Raw genomic sequence first — 17,033 nt, forward strand, 5'->3', positions numbered from 1 at the left:
TCGGTATTCTGGTAAAAATATCTTACGTTTTACACAATTTCAGCGCTTTATAAAAAAGTCAAGTTATCGAGCAACTTTTTCAAACCAACCTTATTAATAAAAATCATTAAATGCTTGGCTAACAAGTGTGTTTGTGGTGCGGCTCACTATTTCGTCAGCCGATGTTCCGAAAAACGGCATTATATCAAAGCTTGACCCCTCATAGACAAAGTGGATAATTTGCATTATATTATGAAAATCATTCTAGTGACATCAGTGAATATGGTCTATTAAAGAGCAATGTTTATCCAAGCCTATTGCACAGCGGTCATACACATGATGCGCGTGCATTGCCCGCCAAAACCGCTGCGGTCAAATGCAAATACTTGTCTTACAATTTATGAAATCCTCAAGCACAAAGTAAAAATACTCATCGTAAAGTTATGCTCTAAATCATAAATATTCAAAGAGAATTAAATAATTGCACTATCCACTACAATGTCTCAATGTCTTTTGCCCAAGGCTTTGGCAAAACAGCTATTAAGATAACTTTTTAGAGGTCAAGCACCTAAACTACGGTGAACAACTGATTCCCCATCCCCCTATTTTGTTGTCCTTAAAATGCGTATAAAATATAGTTGAGTTCATATTTGGACCCAAGAATTATTGATATGGGACAAGGGGGAGGAAAATAATCCGCAAACAACGAAATTAACGCTTATTAATGAAAGTGTGTCAATAATGTCTGAAAGTGTAGTTTTGCCATTTTTTGTGACGTCTGTCGTAACGATTGAAATTCGTACTGAATTCTGTGTTTCGAATAGCGCAGAAGACAACGCCCAAGAAAGATATTGCCGTAATTATGGAAAGATTCCGAAAGAAAAAAAGTCTACCATGCAGTAGTTTAATTCGTTAATGTTATCTGTTTTCATTCTTCAGAGACTTATAATGAAAAATATCGATCAAGCAAATTTAAACAGAGCATCGTTTTGCAACAGAGAACGTAACTTGAATTTTGGCAAGTTTGAAATAAAAGTTTTGTTTATAGATTGCCATAGATTTCGTAAATCCCTATAAACGTTAGTTACTTGTGAGTTAATTTAGAAATTTAAGTGTGTTAAAATCCTTTTGTTTCTTTAACATCAGTGTGCAATGTAGCTTCCAATATTATTGTTGTTTTTTTTTAGTATCTCTTGAATGGCACCTCTCTGGCTTCTTTTTGTCACTTACTGTGATAAAGAAGCATACCAAAAGCATAGCATAAGAAAAGTATTGAGTGAGCGACTGGTGCCTGCGGCAAGATGCCTTCTTTAGCAAAGTTTCGTGTAATTGGCTCTGATAAGAAGTTGTTGTACCAAAATTATTCACACCTTATTGCAAACTTCTGTGTTACTGCTTTAAATATCTTATCCAAAAAAATCGTTTCTAACAACACCAAACATCGGAAACAAATTTCGAAGTTCCACTGAATTCCACTGAATCGCTTAAAAGACGATTTTACAAAATGGTTATTACTTGTGAACTATCAAATTTATTTTCTCAGTCTCTGCTAAAAAATTATTTTTGGTGTTATCAAGGATAATTACTTACATCTTTACCTTTTATTAAGGGTAGAAGATAACGAATACGATTTAAATGATTCTGGTACTCGATTTTTTGTCCAACTTAAATTAATATTACTCGATTTCCTGATGGATTCCGTCTTAAACTTTTTGTGAAGTAGCGTTATAAATTCATGCAATATTTTACAACTACTCGAGCAGTAATGTGAATTGAAAGTCACAGTTAAAAAACGGGAGAAATAGTCAAACGGTTTTCTGTTTAATTTTTGTAAAGCTATAAGCAATTTATAGCTCTTTGTTTAATTTGAGAACTTGTTTAATTAAGTAGTGCATGTCACCTGGGCTCTAGGGCAAATATGTTCCGCTTATAATAAATATAACAATTAAAACCAGTTCGCCAGCTCTTACAGCTTCACAACCAACACATCGTTGTAAATTAGTTTCATAATTTTCCGTATATTTTTGTAATCATATGAAGAGAAAATTTTGAACACCTTAGCTCATGCCAAATGGTAAAATTAAAAGCATTATAAAGTTATGAATAATAATATCTTTATTTCCTTTGAAAATTGTGCTTTAAATTTAGTTTTGCGGTCTGCGCAATCTTTCGCTTCGCTTAATATTGGTTGAGTTTTGAAAAACTAGGATGTTTATTCTCGCTCAAATCGCAATAAATAACACCCAAACCCGGTAAATGAGAAAAAATACAACACACAATTTGATACAAACTCCTATATTTCCTCAAGATTATAACATATGCAAATAAAGGAACAGGGCTCATGCATGGAGATTGGGCCCACTGTGGTTTCAAAACCGACTTTTTCGATCTCCCAAGTTTTCACTCTTATTCGCTTAAGAAACAGGCAATGGCACGCGTGTTCAGGTACATCTATGCTAATACAAACCTCAGAGAACATTTGAAAGAATTCGAAAAATTTTGTTAATTCCGAAATGCGGATAAGGGTTCGCAAATCTCCGAAACCATCTCTTTAGTTTGAATCAGACAATGTAAACAAGAGACGGCCGTGTTTACTTCTTGGATGAAATAAAGTTAACAAAAAGCAAAGATACGTACGCGTCATAACTCTGTTGACATATAAGAATGTGCCGATTCCAGTTTTTTTGTTTTGTTTTGTTGTTTTTCTTTTTATCGATACGCGATACCGAAGCGATACTGGCTTATTTGTTCGATATCGATATGGATATCAATACTCTGACGTCATTAATTAAGCCGGTATGTCACGTAATTTGTTTGATCAAATAATGTACAGCCTGGCGCTGTTTAAGATGATCATTGTTCAGCTTTTTTCCCAGTTGCATCAGCAACGTATGGACAGCAAGTCAAAGATTTCAATTAAAAAAAGTGGTTTTTCGGTAAATGACTCACTGTCAAGCATGTCAGCTCACGGCTTTACTTAGTCTCCTTCGCAGCCGTTTTTGGGATGTCACGAAACGCTTGTGAAAATAAAGTTTTCTTGAGTTGAGAAGAAAGAAAACCTCAGAGATCCTGGTGCATTTAAAGTTTCCTACTCAAAACATTCCACAACAGAATAGAGAATACAACCGTCCTATTCTTCATTTTTTGGCTTTACATTAACTTAAGATGTGATATTAGTTTATCTCCCGGCTAGTTCCAGCTTTAACTGTGGAAATCAGTGCCCTTCTATTAAGAGAGAAAACCATCGATGCCTTTGATTTTCTTTTCTTCATAACATTCTGGTTTCATTTTTAGTATTAATGCAAGGGTGGAGACGAATGGCACATATATTTGGTCATGAATGACTCAGCCTTTATTTAATCCCTTCGCACACTATTTGTAAATGTTTTGTTCAGGTTACAACTAGTCCTGCCTTAAGATCCCCAGAATTCATTTAATTACTCCAGGGTTGATTTTATCCGCTGATTATTTTGTTACTAAATTAAGGCCATTTACTATAAAAAATAGAGAAAATATGCCACGACATTTCGAACTAATTAATTATAATTCATGGATTCAGCATACAGATCTCCTGAAAAAGAAAAAAAAAAGAATTACCATGGGGCAAGAAAATGGAGCAAAACTGGTTAACTGGTTGTCTTTTTAGTATATAAATATATGAGTACGTGGAATTTCATAGAATTTCATAGACATGTTAACGTCCAAAACAAATATTCTTGTATGGCAACATAACCAACACCATTTAAAATAGCCTCCATTTTTGAACAGCTGCCAGACAAATAAGCTCGTATTGACTTTGCGTAACCTTTCGCTAAGCATATTGGAAGTGTTTTCTATCCCTTCCAATTTATCTCTTTGTAAATTTTTACGCAATTCAGTTTTAGACTGTCATGTAAAAATATGAATAAACTATCTATCTATCTAAACTATCTATCTATCTATCTATCTATCTATCTATCTATCTATCTATCTATCTATCTATCTATCTATCTATCTATCTATCTATCTATCTATCTATCTATCTATCTATCTATCTATCTATCTATCTATCTATCTATCTATCTATCTATCTATCTATCCTTTATGTGCATAAAAAGTTAGCCGATCGTCTGTTGCAAGAGGATTTTGTGCTTTTGGGGCTGCCATACATATAATTATACAACCGGGCCGGGTTGTTCGAAGCACAGGATTAGCATGGATTTTGATTTCATTTTTTTAACGTTTCAGTGGGGTTTTCTTTCTTTTTTTTTCTGTCCTCCAGTTTTGTCGTCTCTTAGTTCCTTGCCCCCGGGTGGGGGATAGGGCCGGATATCTCAAACTTTACAAATATAAGCGATAGAAACACACATATAAGAGAAATTGAACCCGCGATCAACTTTAAATCCTGGGTCAAAGTTAATCAGCTTTCGAACAACCCTGCCGCGAGTGACAGACAGTGCGGACGTAAGCAGTATAAATAATCGTACTAAGAATTACAAACAGTTCCTGTGGATTGTGTGTAAATATTTATAGATTCTTGCGTCCATAAATTCTTATTACAACGAGAATAGTAAAGGTGAAAGCTTGAGCAAAGCCAGGTAAAAGTGTAAATATTTAGCGAATTGGTCGCATTCTTTTCTCCCGCCCCATTTAGCCCGAGAAAAGTGGACAAACAAGTTCTAATTATAGTTTAATAATGCTATCATTAACTTTAATTAAGTATTCGCCAAATTCCTGCTACCTGCAGCAGCATTTGTTGGTAGACGAGTTACAAAAATAAACGTTTCTGCAGTCATAGTAGCATGGTGGACAAGGATCTGTTTTGAGCCAACACGTCGCGCGAACCTGCCAATCACAATAAGTCGCTGTCAAGAGGAAAAGATTTGTTCACTTGTTAGCCATCACATAGAAGTCATCTCCGGACCACAACATTTGATTTTAATTGTCTAAAACTCATTTGTCAAAATGCAAAATTCTGACAACACGTGCACCCTCTCGTCATCGGTTTCAAGGAACACTCACCACCGCGTTTGGCAAGATTCTTGGTGGCAGCACCCTGCACGGTAAGGGTCCCCAAAATAATCAGCAACAAGCACACATGAAACTTGGCGTTCATGTTTACTGCAACAGAAAAAAAAACTAAAATATTGACATCATAAAACGAAAACTATGCAAGGAAAACAAAGAAATAGAGACTGCACTCACTTTGGTAACCACGCGCACCAAACTTGACTTGACCTTGACAGATAACGACTGAAGAGCCGGACAGTTGCTATTGCCGTAGCATCTACACTTTAACTGAACTCATTCGATAGAAAGCTTACTTATATATCCTAGAAAACGTGCTTCATAAAATTAGCGTTTCCTTAACGTTTGTTGGAGGAAATAGCAGCCTAAGGCTTGGCAACCACAAAGATAAGCACTACTTAATAATTCCTTGAAATAAAAACTATCTTGAGCCAATTATAGCAATAGCGACACGTAGTTTAAAGGACATCACGTTTCTTTGTAAATGAACAGGAAGATTAACCTAAGTCTCTTAGAAAATGATTGCCAACCTTGGTCGATTGCGGTTAATTAGCTTTTATTTGTTGGTTAAGGTAACGTATAGTATTGCCCTAACCAACAAATAAAAGCTAACCGCAAGCAAACCAGAGTTCCTGCGAGGGGGATCTATATAATTATTATTCTATTGTTTTGTCCCAATAAAATTTTCCCTGTGCTCCCATATTCCCTAAAAGTATTTCTTCGACTTTAGTGTTCCTTGTTCCCTAAAATATGCTTTTGTTCCCGCTGTGTTCCCAGTTTTATTTTCCTTTCGTTCCCATGTCCCAAAAAAGGTTAATGGCCATGTTCCCTTGTCCCTGAAACCCCCTCGGCAGCCTCAAGCCGGGATGAAGCTAACCAACACAAAACTAGTGCCATTTCGTCATTCCTCCGGGCCAACCGAAATAGTTACTGATCAAAATTTTTCGAGATACAGTCCAAAATGATGGCCCGTCGAGCTCAAACTTTACTATCTCGAAAAACATTTGATCAGTCAAAATTTCTAGTCGGCAGAAAAATATGTTTAGGGATCAAAAATCGAGAACTGATTTTGTCACCAGAAAAAAATATTCATAGGTCAAAAATTAATTCATTTTAAATTTCCTGAATGAAATGCCTTTAGGGTTATAAAAACTCCAGACCTGCTCTTAAGCTTATAATCACGTCGTTTCTCAATCTGTCAAAAAATGAAATTGATTTTAAAGGCTCTTTTAAATGCACGAGAAACTCCTGCTTTGTTCCTAAGTTGGTCGCGTCGTTTTCAATTGGCAAAAAATAAATTAACTGAAAAACTCCTGCTGGATGAAATGACAAAATTCCGACAGTGACATGCCACCCCGTTCAAAATTGCGACATGACAAGCTTTCAAATTCAGTCGGGCGACATGCAAACCAAGTCTACCTACCTTAATAGACACTGAACAGAGCCTCGCTATTGCTTTGCTATTGCTTAGTTGCCAGAAGGGGTATGTAGGGGGGGGGGGAAAAGGGGGGGGGGGGGGGCCCCTTAGAGTAGTTATATTCCCGCTCGTACTCGGGCAAAATAGAATATGTATTTAATGCAAAGCCTTAAAGGACCACAAGGAAACTAAAAGTCAGATTGAAATTGGCCACATTTTAAAACAATTGAACTATTTTTTATACCCGGTATGCATTCAGAGCATAGGTCAAACGAAAACTACGTGACTAACTTAGGCACAGAACAGGAGTTTCTCAGGGACTTAAATATCGCATTATATTATATTATTTCTATAACCCTAAGGGCATTTCATTATTTCTATTTCTCGACTTCTTGACTGAAAAGCACTCTTTAACTGAAAAGCAGCTTCTCTAGGTATACGCAGAGTTGTTAATCCCTACGTTGGTTCCCAAAGAAGTTTACTTTGAACACAGTGTGTTTTAACAAACAGTTTGCGAATGTGATCATGAAGCTGAATGAAAAGGGTAGTTTTAATGAGTCTGAACGTACGGCTAAGTGTGTTAAATAAGAACACTACCAGAATGAGCGCGAGGGATATACGCCTAAAATGTGTGTATTTTTCTCAAAATTATTTTCGTAATAACTCGGGTTTGAAAATCGCTACAGACCTATAATTTTGATAAAACAATTATTTCTGTCTTCTCTGTTACTACATTCTTTCCTTGTACGGAAACGGTTTTTGTAACACCGGATGACAACCAACAATTCAAAGCTCAGTATTTTACACCCGCTGCAACGGGGACTGCTTCGGTGACAAGAACTTAAAAGCTGAAAGGAATTTTATTCTATTTCGTTATATCAAATTTCTGCTTTTCAATTTTTTTCAGTTATATTCTGATTTTGTGAATGCACTTGTTCTGAGCAATACATTCCTGTTGCTGTTTTTATTGATATTCTCTCAGTTGTATTCCGTAAAGTAATAACTCAACATACGTTTACAATTTTTCATTTCAATCCGATTGTTTATCTTTGACAGAAGAAAATACCGTTACAATACAGCGCAATACTGTTAAACCTTTGTAGCAAAATGCTGTCACTTCCTACAAACAACAACTACAACAACCTTTAATGTACTCTTGCAGAGTACTGGCTGCCTGGAATAACCATAGGGGCTAGTGGAGCCAGGCAGCCAGTTAACATTAGCATTAAAGGAAAATAAATTACAGTTCGGCAAGAGAACAGATACACACAAAAAAGAAAGAAAGAAAGAAAGAAAAAGAAAAAAAAAAAAACACTATTAGGGGAGTCAATAAGGGAAACCGATGACGAATAACAAATAAATCCAGGTGCCATTCAAGCTAGCGATACTCGTTGAGAATTGACGATGGATATTCCGAAGCGGTAACAATGGCAATCAAGAAGATTCAGCGTCGGTTCTTCCAGAACTTAGCCTGGGCTCCAGAGGATTTTTTCGCAATTCCCGAACTCGATCAAGTCTCTATACGGTCAGCGTGGCCAGCGACTCGGCACCGTGGCCGACGAGTTTTCTCCCCACGCCCCTCACGGGCTCACCTGGGTCTAATGCCCACAAGGAAGATAATGTCTGCAAAATTATGCTTATGCGTATACACGCTCTTTATGTCGCTATTGAAGGATATGCTTAGCTAAGGTTGGCTTTTTCAAAGGTGTACTACTCCGGGTTGCTTTCGTGTGTTCCAGGCGTTCCAGCGTTGCGGGTTCCTGCAATTCATATAAAGGGGGCCTGGGGATGAGAGCGTCGAGTGATCGCGATTCGCGATCCATCATGGTCGGGTTTCTGGAAATTTTTTTTTTCTTCCTTTTATTTTACATTGTGAGGATTTACTTTTCCGATTGCGATGCAGTGCTACATCTGTACGAGAAGTTCGCGAAGAAACCAGACAAAAGACTTCGAGGGAAGATAGTGTGGATAACTGGAGCGTCGAGTGGCATTGGGGAACATTTGGCCTACAGACTGGCCGAATTTGGCTGTAAACTGGTGCTGTCGGCAAGGAGAAAAGATGAGTTAGACAGGGTGAAAGAACAGTGCTTAAGTAAGTATCGTGTCCGTTATTTTTATGTTTTCTCCAATTCCTCCCAGCGGAGCCTTTTTTGCTCGGAGTTTGTCGCTTTACTAAGGACTTGTGGTCCAATATTTCAGCATGCCCTAGCCCCCAGCTGTGTGGCACTGGACACTGAGCGTTGGGTTATTCATTTAAAATCCACCCTCCTCCCATTGAGGACAGGTCCTTCATTCTTTAAAACCTCTTAAGAAGATATCCACTGAAAATGTCTCAACCGCTAAAGAAATCCGTTAGAGTTGTGTTATTAACTCCTAAATATCCATAGCCTTCCGAGGAGGGTCATCGAAAATTCCAAGGGCGGGGGGGGGGGGGGGGGGGGGGGTTCTATAAAGACCAAAAATTTAAAGGGAAAGTATGACCCTAAACTGCAATTTCCAGAGGAGAGGAGGGGTTCTACTGTCAAGGGAGGGAAGGTGAGGAGGGAGGTGAGGAGGGGAGGTTGATGCATCAAGTGTGCATATTCAGAGCTTTCGCTTATTGCTGGACTAGTGAAATGAAAGGGGGAATTAAAAATATATTGCACTGGAGTATCGGATAATGTATTTCCAGAGTTTTGATTGGCTTAGTGACCATTATACATGTACATGTACCATGCTTATAAACATGGTCAACTGTTTTTTTTTCTCCAAAATTAAAAGTTATACTTTATATCAATCTAAAAAATTATTCTGTTCTTTTTTTGTTTTGTAGGTTTGGCAAGTAAAATATTTCCATTAACATTTGAAGAAGATTTTCTTGTTCTACCACTGGATGTTACAGACTTTTCATCACACAAAGGCTGTGTGGATGCAGTTCTTAAACAGTTTGGCAAGGTACAACAAAATAAATGAATTACATAATTTTTTATAATTACCGGTATTTAGAAACAAACAAACAAACCAATATAGCCAATATTTAAAAGATTTAGCCAAGCCTAAAAGCAGAGCTCCTCTGTTATTTACTTTGCCCTTTTATTCAAATCTGAATTTACTGAAAAAAAAAAATGACTTGAGCCCACGGTTTAATGAAAAACCATTACCTGGTCAGCCAACAACTTAAAAAAAAATACAATGGTCACCATGATGAGTTCACACCGGCCCCTGATATTGTCATGTGAAAACTGGTCAGTGGATACCTTGTTTTGATAGCTGTCAATTGACAATAAATAATGTGGATGTCTAACATCAAAAATGTAAGCTGATGTTAACGTTAACGTTAACCTACTGATTGCTAGACTATGGCCATCATTTTTGAGTGAGGTAGGTATGTCATAGAGGGCATGCGCCCGTGAACCGTGCTGCTTAGCCAGGATGACCATGAAAAATGAAATGCCTGGTTCTCCTATTTCAGTGTTTTTTTTTTCTATGGGTATGGGTCTTTGCTCTGTAGCCCTTTGAGCTGCTGGAAGCTCCGCTATTATGTACAACATAATGTTGCCTGGATGACATGTGACCAGTATCTAATCTTACTACATATGTATCATTGATAATTAAAATACCAATGAAGCAGAAGCATATTTACCTCTGGTTGAAGTCAATGTTATTTTCTACATAATTATTTGCAGATCGATTTTCTAGTGAACAATGCAGGCATTCTTCAGCTTGGTTGTGTAGTGGACAGTGATCTTGATGTGGATCTTTTTGTCATGAACATTAATGTTCTTGGGACAATCTCTTTAACTAAAGCCGTTCTCCCTTGCATGGTTGAAAGGAAAAATGGGCAAATTGTTGTCCTTAGCAGTGTGTCTGGAAAATGTGGTAAGCTGAACAATGAATGGTACATGACAGAGTGAACTTTTAGGTTTAATATTTGCATTCAAAATCATGGCACAAACGATCATATGTGTGACATTACACATGTGCTTCATGTTTGTCCCATTAGAACGCCTGATTGCATGTTGATCCGGCAACTCGGTTATTTCTGGTTCAATTTGCCCTTAATTCATTCACTATCGACGGCTTCGAGCTCCCGTTATTTCTTACTTTTTGTTCACCTGATGGTTCAAAATATAAAATGACCAGGTGCATGTTGTTACACTGGATTCGGCTGTGTATAACACTTGCCGGAGAGTGCAGCCCGCTTGAGCAATTTATTTCTCGAGGAATCATTCAAGCGACAAGCTCATTTTTTTTTCTCGACTCGAGACTCGAGACTCAAACCTCGAAATGTTTGACTCGAAACTCGAAATTTCCGAGTTTTGAGGATCGAGTCTCGAGGAACGAGGATCGAGGCTCGAGGGACTGTCAACTTACATTTGAGCAGTACTGCACATGTACAGTGCAGCTTGTGAGGTACAGGTTGGGTTTCAAAATCTGTTGGCTATAATATAAAAATGGTCGCTTAATCACAATTACAAGTACAGAATGTCCTTCAGAAAAAAAAAAAAACATTCAGGTGTACACAGTTTTCAGTTTTGTGTGTTACTTTCCTTTGTTCCTGTTCTTGAACATTGCTTATCTTTCGATTGATCTGTCAATCAAGTGAAAACATGCAATGTGTCTTGTTTAAAAGATGATAGCTCTGATGTGGCACAGTACAGACTGGAAATCGCCTAATAGACAACCATGAGGGAAATACATGTACCCTAATTTATAAAGGATCACTCACACATGCTTTTGGTATCAAATAAATGCTTTGGCCAAAAATTTAATACCTTATTGTTACTTATTTTCGCAGGAACTTAATTTCGAAAAAAAGGAACAGCCATATTTTGCGGGACTTTATTTTCGCAATTTGGCCAAAAATACGTAATTAACATAAAAAATACAATATAAAACACCTGAAATAATTTTTGCGGATCTTTAATTTCGCGATTTTTTTAAATTTGCGAAATTCGAAAATGAAGCCCCCCAAAAAAACCATAAATACTTCACACCTCTTTGTGAGAATTATGTCAACACAGCAAGCTGCTGGCCAGTGAAATAATAGGAAAAAAGTAAATTGCAGTGTTTAAATATCCCCCCTTACTTTTTTCAGTTGGAAGTCCAAATACTGCTGCATATACAGCTTCGAAGCATGCTCTCCAGGTAATATACAATTTGACATTTTAAATCTTATGAATTCATCAATAACTGCAATTCTCATTTATTTGTAATACTTCTTTACTCCTTTAAAGTATTACAGTAGGGCCTCACAATATTCTTGAGCTCTCTTATCTTGAAATATTCTCTATCTTGAACAAAAAGTCATTTTCCTTGGGTTTGCTCATATTTTTTTCTCATTTCTTGCCAAAAAAGCCTACATTATTTTGGGCCTAGTGACCTATAGCTATCAGGCAAAAGCTTTTCCCAGTTTCAGTAGCATGAGTGACTTATAGCCTGTACAGCGCCTCTCTGCGCCCCGAAGTGACTTACCCCTTACTAACTTACTTACCTCTGGCTGCGGGACCATAGTCCATAGCAGGGTTGTCCCCAAGCATAAAATTCACCCGTACCCATTTATGCACCTGAGTGAAGAGAGGCACTATGAGAGTAAAGTGTCTTACCTATGAACAAAACGAAGTGACCCTGGCCTAGGGTCTTATTATAAATAAAATTATATATCAATTAATAAATTAATTAATTAAAAAATTAAAAGCTAAATATAATTAAATTAAAAAAAATTACGGTATTGATGGCGTGCTTTTAATGTTTGATAGGGTTACTTCAACACTTTACGCATGGAAGTTCATGATAAGGACGTTGGTTTCACCATGGTTTGCCCTGGTTTAGTTCATTCAAACATTTTAAAAAATGCTTTTCGGGAGAATCTGCAGGTATGTGCTAGATAAAATGCAGCTTGCAAATATCCTTAAGGCACACAAGTCCAAGATGTTGTTGAGCCAGGCGGATGGAATTTTGACTAGCTCTCCCAGAACATTTGTCTGTACTCTTTTTTTTAAAATTTTGGGTTTTTTTTTTAATTTTTTTTTTTTTTTTTTTTTTTTTTTTTTTTTTTTTTTATAAATTTTTTATATATTTTTTTTTTTTTTAAATTTTTTTTTTAAAAAGGGGGGATTTTTTTTTTTTTTTTTTTTTTTGAGAAATATACATTCAATATACAGTAAATTCTGTATAGCAACCATGCTAGCAATTGTGAAAATCGGCTAATTCATGCAATTTCATACCACAATGCAGATACACTGACCAAAGCAATGATTGACACTATACATTGTATGTAAGCCTGGATAAATTATGGATTTTAATTTTGTTTAATTATTACAGGATAAGTCGATATTAATTGGTAGAGTAATATAATTAGTGGAGGTGGAATCACCTGTGGTTGGTGTATTGGACACCAGATTAAGCAGTCAGAGATGAGGGCTGGTGGGACCATTGTGTTGTGTTCTTAGGCAAGACACTTCACCCTCACAGTGCCTCTTGCCACCCAGGAGTATGAATGGGTACCAGTGAACTGTTAGGCTAACCCGACAAAATGCTGAAAAATGCTGCATAGTAACCTGCCATAGACTAGCCTCTCAGCCAGGGGGACTCCTTGCTAGGTCATGGAGAAGGGAGAAGCAAGGGCGGCAGAGCAGCCCTAAAACTGGGAGCTGGAAACCAGAATCTGGTACTGGAATGGAACCCAAACTGGAACCCGAAACCTGGAACCCGGAATTGTGAATTTGGAATTCAGGTTTTGGATTCCAGATTCTGGTTTCCAGTTTCTGGATTCTATGTTTGAGTGTTGCCCCGCCCGGTATGCTCTAGCAGTGTGGGCTAGTTATTGGCTGTCATCACTACCTTACATTTGTGATATGGTACATGTAGTTATTTGGGTAACATTTTTATGTTTCCTATCTTCATTTTTCCTTTTTTTGGGTGTTTAATTAGTGTTTTCATACCTTAACCCTATCCAGACCGGGGGGGGGGAAGTGCCCGCGCGTTTTTTATTTTTTTTTTTTTTTTTTTTTTCTTTTTTTTTTTTTATTTTTTTTTTTATTTTTGGTTTTTGTTTTTTTTTTTTTTTTTTTAAATTTTTTTTTTTTTTTTTTTTTTTTTTTTTTAAAGCAAAGGGGGGGGGGGCCCCCCCCCCCATTAAACATTGTGGAAAAATCAGGGACGGTGGAGCAAGTCAGCTAGGGGGGGGGGGGGGGGTCCCCCAATATTTCTGAAAAAGTAAAGTCTTACTAATAGGAGAGTCACTTAAGCCTCCCCCCCCCCCCCCAAGTTAGAAAAATGTTCTGCCATCCCTGAAAAATAACATGAAACCTGTGCAGAAATGAAAGGCCGGATTTAGGGTATGCAGACTGTTGTGTACCACAACACACAGGCTAAAGTTAGGAATTAATACTTCATTAATCTGGAAATCTGGGAAGGAATAACTTCATCAATTTGGGGTTTTGAGGTTAGAACCCAATTCCCCTCCCTTCCCCCGGGCAAGGGTGAGTGTAGTCTGCCATAATTGAACTGAGTGTGAAGTAGTAGAAGTCAAGAAGTAGGTCCATAATGTGTGTGTAATGCATGGGTGATTATTGCCCAGTTTTTTACAAGAAATCAAATGCCCTCAAGTCAAATGTTGCAGTTCAGTAAGTATTATCTAATGAAGAGCTAACTAACACTAGTAATGCATTACGGAGTAGTTTAATAAGCTTCATTGCATACATGTTCTTGTTTCATCTTACAGACTCGTAGAGATCAAGGTTTTCCTCCAACTACCATTAAAACTGAAAGATGTGTGCATCTCATTACTGTTGCCATGGTGAACCAATTGAGTGAAGTGTGGATTGCTATTCCAAGACGATTAGTTGACTTATATCTTACACAGTATATGCCACTTATTGGAAACTGGTAAGAAGGTGCATGTGTGCGAAAAAAGACAGACAGACAGACAGACAGACAGACAGACAGACCGTACAGACCGTACAGACAGATGGAAGACTTACGAAGAGACTTAAAGCAGGCCTTTATATTTATAAGAAATACATCTTAATTGGCCACTCCCCAATAGGGCTTTTGATGGTCGCTGTAAACTAACACTGAAGCAAATATTGTGAATGATAACATGGTTAACAATCCCAAGTGGCAGGACCTCGGCGACTGTAACCTGGCCACGTTGTCTCCTGCCTGTCAGGTTTATCTAATACTTTAAGTGGCCGGTATGACTTGTTGATGATTCAAGTATCATCCCTGTTTGTGTTTATGTACGTTTATGTCTCAGTCTTTTTGTAAGTAGTACAACTCGTAACTAAACGCAGGGGCTAGAAATGACCTGAAGCTTTCTAATACAACTGGTATTCTTCAAAAGAGTCAGTTACGCCATTTCCTTAGTGGTGCACCTAAGAAAAATCCTGGATCCGCCCCTGAAACGTACGTCTCTTAGAACTTTTCACGTTAACAGAAGACAAGCAGCACTCAGTTTTACTCGTAATGTTTTTCCCTTAAGGAATGAATTTGTTAGAAATGACTCCTTTTGATAAAATATTTGAAACAGTAACACAGAAGTTTGGAATAAGATGTAAGTAATTTTGGTACATAATTTTGTCAATTAATACTCAAAGTAATGGCCGATTCCGTCTTAATAACATTAATGAAATTATATTTTGGCCCACATAACTGTGGCTAAATGTAGCTTAAACGACTTGTCACCTTGCAGGTGGGTTCAGAGGAAAAACCGGAAAAACAAGTAAAACCTGACAACAGGACGGGATTATTGTACCGAGGACCAAGCATTCTGTGTGGACTCGCTACATGAATTAATAATTTGAATGTGGAAAGATGCAGTAACAGTTGACAGTACGTCCGTTATGTCAAGCAGTTAGCCTGCTTTACAGAGAGATTGAGCCTGAGACGCGAGTGCAAGACGCAAGCGTTTGACGCGAGTCGCGATTGGCAAACGCGAGACGCAAGCGTGAAACACGAGGCGAGAGGTTCCGACGCGAGACGCGAGGGTCAAAGCGAGACACGAGAGTCAAACAAGAGACTGTTAGGCTAGGTCGGATTTCTGATCAGTAACTAAGTGACCTCGCAGCTTTTTGTCGAGATGTTGTAAAGGCGAAATTATCTGGTTATCTTTGGTAGTATGTAAATGCTCTTTCCCGATTGGATAGTAATTTTGAAATAATAATAATTGTAAGATAATAATCCACATAATTGGCTTTTAAAAGGCCGGGGATTTCACTATAAAGTAACGAAGTAACAATTTATATAAGGTATTTTTTTTGTTCTGTAAAACACTACACTCGCTTGATGAAATTCACTGAATGTTGCCTGGCTTTATAAGGTGTGTACTTTATTGACGGTCATGTAACTTTAATTCAGTTAGCTTATGCACCTATCAATGCTAAGCCGCTGGGGGGGGGGGGGGGGCATAAGCAGGGGATTTGACAGCAGTTGTTTGCCCGTTTGCCCGTAGTGGGGACTTTTGACCGTTTTCGTGGACTTTCTTACAACATTTTATTGAAGTTCAGTGACTCTTTCGAACATCCACAAATGCTCGGGGGTTGGGCATTTGAACAGAAAGTCTCAGCTAAGTTCAAATGCCCGGCCTCCCTCTCCTGTGGCTTAGCATTGACAGGTGCATTACTTGATGTCAATTCTTTAATAAAACACAGTTTATCTTCAAAGCATCGGTCAGTTTCTGCTTCCAGATGTTTGGTTGCAAAAAATGTCCACATGTCTAGAGACTTAAAGAATGATTTAATGGATTTGACAACAGCGTTTTTGCCAGTTCTTTTTGTAAAAAGAAAGTTTTGCAGGTTCCTAAGATGGCTCCAACTGTTTTCGTTGTTTATTAAATCATATTTTCATGTCGAAATAACAAGGCGAGGGATGAGGCGAGGGATAGCCCTCTCTTTTACTACCTTAAAAGCTCTATTAACACCCCCCACCCCCGCAAAGCGGGAGGGAGGACATTTCTTTTCGAGACCTTTAGGGGGGGGGGGGAGGGGGGGTTACTTCTGTTTAGTTACAAGTGGTTGATGAATAAGTATAAAAGCCCCAAACTACGTTTTTCGTGTGATTTTCACAATGTACCATCTTTGATTCTGATTGGGGGAGGGGCTTGTTTGTTTCTTTGTTTGTTTTAGATTTTCACAATCTACCATCTTCTGATTGGGGGAGGGGCTTGTTTGTTTCTTTGTTTGTTTTAAATTTTCACAATCTACCATCTTCTGATTGGGGGAGGGGCTTGTTTGTTTCTTTGTTTGTTTGTTTTAAATAAAACGGCTGGACATGGGCTCATTCTTGTATAAATAAAGTTGTTTAACCTCTTGTTTAATTAAGTTCGTTCGTTAGCCTGCAAGCTGGTTCGTAAATTAAGAAACGCTAAACACTCGAGGCTATGTGGTTCGTAAATTAAGAAACGCTAAACACTCGAGGCTATTTTTTTTCATACGTCATTTCTTTCGTTGGTTCGTTCGTTCGTCCGTTCTTTCGGTTGTCCGCCCGTCCGTTCCTTCGGTAGTTCGGTTATTCGTTCGGTGTACGTCGAAATTGCATTTACGATTATTGCTTTAAAGAAACGGTTCTAGTGAATTAAACAACTGATGTTTTTAAAAGATTGTGCCCATTTATGAATTATTAAATATTTCAATTGCAAAACGAGGAAAAC

The 17,033-nt window shown here is 37.8% G+C and overlaps 2 protein-coding genes across 3 annotated transcripts; one reads left to right on the plus strand and one right to left on the minus strand.

The window, feature by feature from the left end:
• Positions 1-3,308: 3,308 nt before the first annotated feature.
• Positions 3,309-5,342, minus strand: LOC144635667 (small cysteine-rich protein 5-like). Its single transcript, XM_078494751.1, has 4 exons — positions 5,164-5,342; positions 4,981-5,079; positions 4,700-4,823; positions 3,309-3,550 (listed from the first exon to the last, which is right to left on the minus strand). Exons 2-4 carry the CDS (start codon positions 5,072-5,074, stop codon positions 3,535-3,537), a joined length of 234 nt encoding a protein of 77 aa, XP_078350877.1. The 5' UTR covers positions 5,075-5,079; positions 5,164-5,342; the 3' UTR covers positions 3,309-3,534.
• A 2,847-nt stretch (positions 5,343-8,189) lies between these two features.
• On the plus strand, positions 8,190-16,047 carry LOC144634774 (dehydrogenase/reductase SDR family member 7-like). Of its 2 annotated transcripts, none has more exons than XM_078493795.1 (7): positions 8,190-8,495; positions 9,216-9,337; positions 10,069-10,261; positions 11,481-11,530; positions 12,142-12,258; positions 14,109-14,272; positions 15,078-16,047. In XM_078493795.1, the coding sequence occupies exons 1-7, from the start codon at positions 8,192-8,194 to the stop codon at positions 15,109-15,111; spliced, it is 984 nt and encodes a 327-aa protein (XP_078349921.1). In that variant the 5' UTR covers positions 8,190-8,191; the 3' UTR covers positions 15,112-16,047. The 2 variants fall into 2 exon arrangements, with proteins under 2 accessions (XP_078349921.1, XP_078349922.1); XM_078493796.1 differs by having other exon boundaries at positions 10,069-10,258.
• Positions 16,048-17,033: the final 986 nt, after the last annotated feature.

Source organism: Oculina patagonica, chromosome 13 (assembly GCF_052425735.1).
Source record: "Oculina patagonica isolate OP01 chromosome 13, crgOcupat, whole genome shotgun sequence".
NCBI lineage: Eukaryota > Metazoa > Cnidaria > Anthozoa > Scleractinia > Oculinidae > Oculina > Oculina patagonica.

Excerpts from the sequence above, each read along its gene's own strand:
- LOC144635667 (XM_078494751.1), bottom strand. The coding sequence starts at position 5,074 with ATGAACGCCAAGTTTCATGTGTGCTTGTTGCTGATTATTTTGGGGACC. Across the intron at positions 4,824-4,980 it reads GAATCTTGCCAAACGCGGTG|CGACTTATTGTGATTGGCAG; the intron begins GTGAGTGTTCCT and ends TCCTCTTGACAG.
- LOC144634774 (XM_078493795.1), top strand. The coding sequence starts at position 8,192 with ATGAGAGCGTCGAGTGATCGCGATTCGCGATCCATCATGGTCGGGTTT. Across the intron at positions 10,262-11,480 it reads CAGTGTGTCTGGAAAATGTG|TTGGAAGTCCAAATACTGCT; the intron begins GTAAGCTGAACA and ends TACTTTTTTCAG. Across the intron at positions 14,273-15,077 it reads ATGCCACTTATTGGAAACTG|GTGGGTTCAGAGGAAAAACC; the intron begins GTAAGAAGGTGC and ends GTCACCTTGCAG.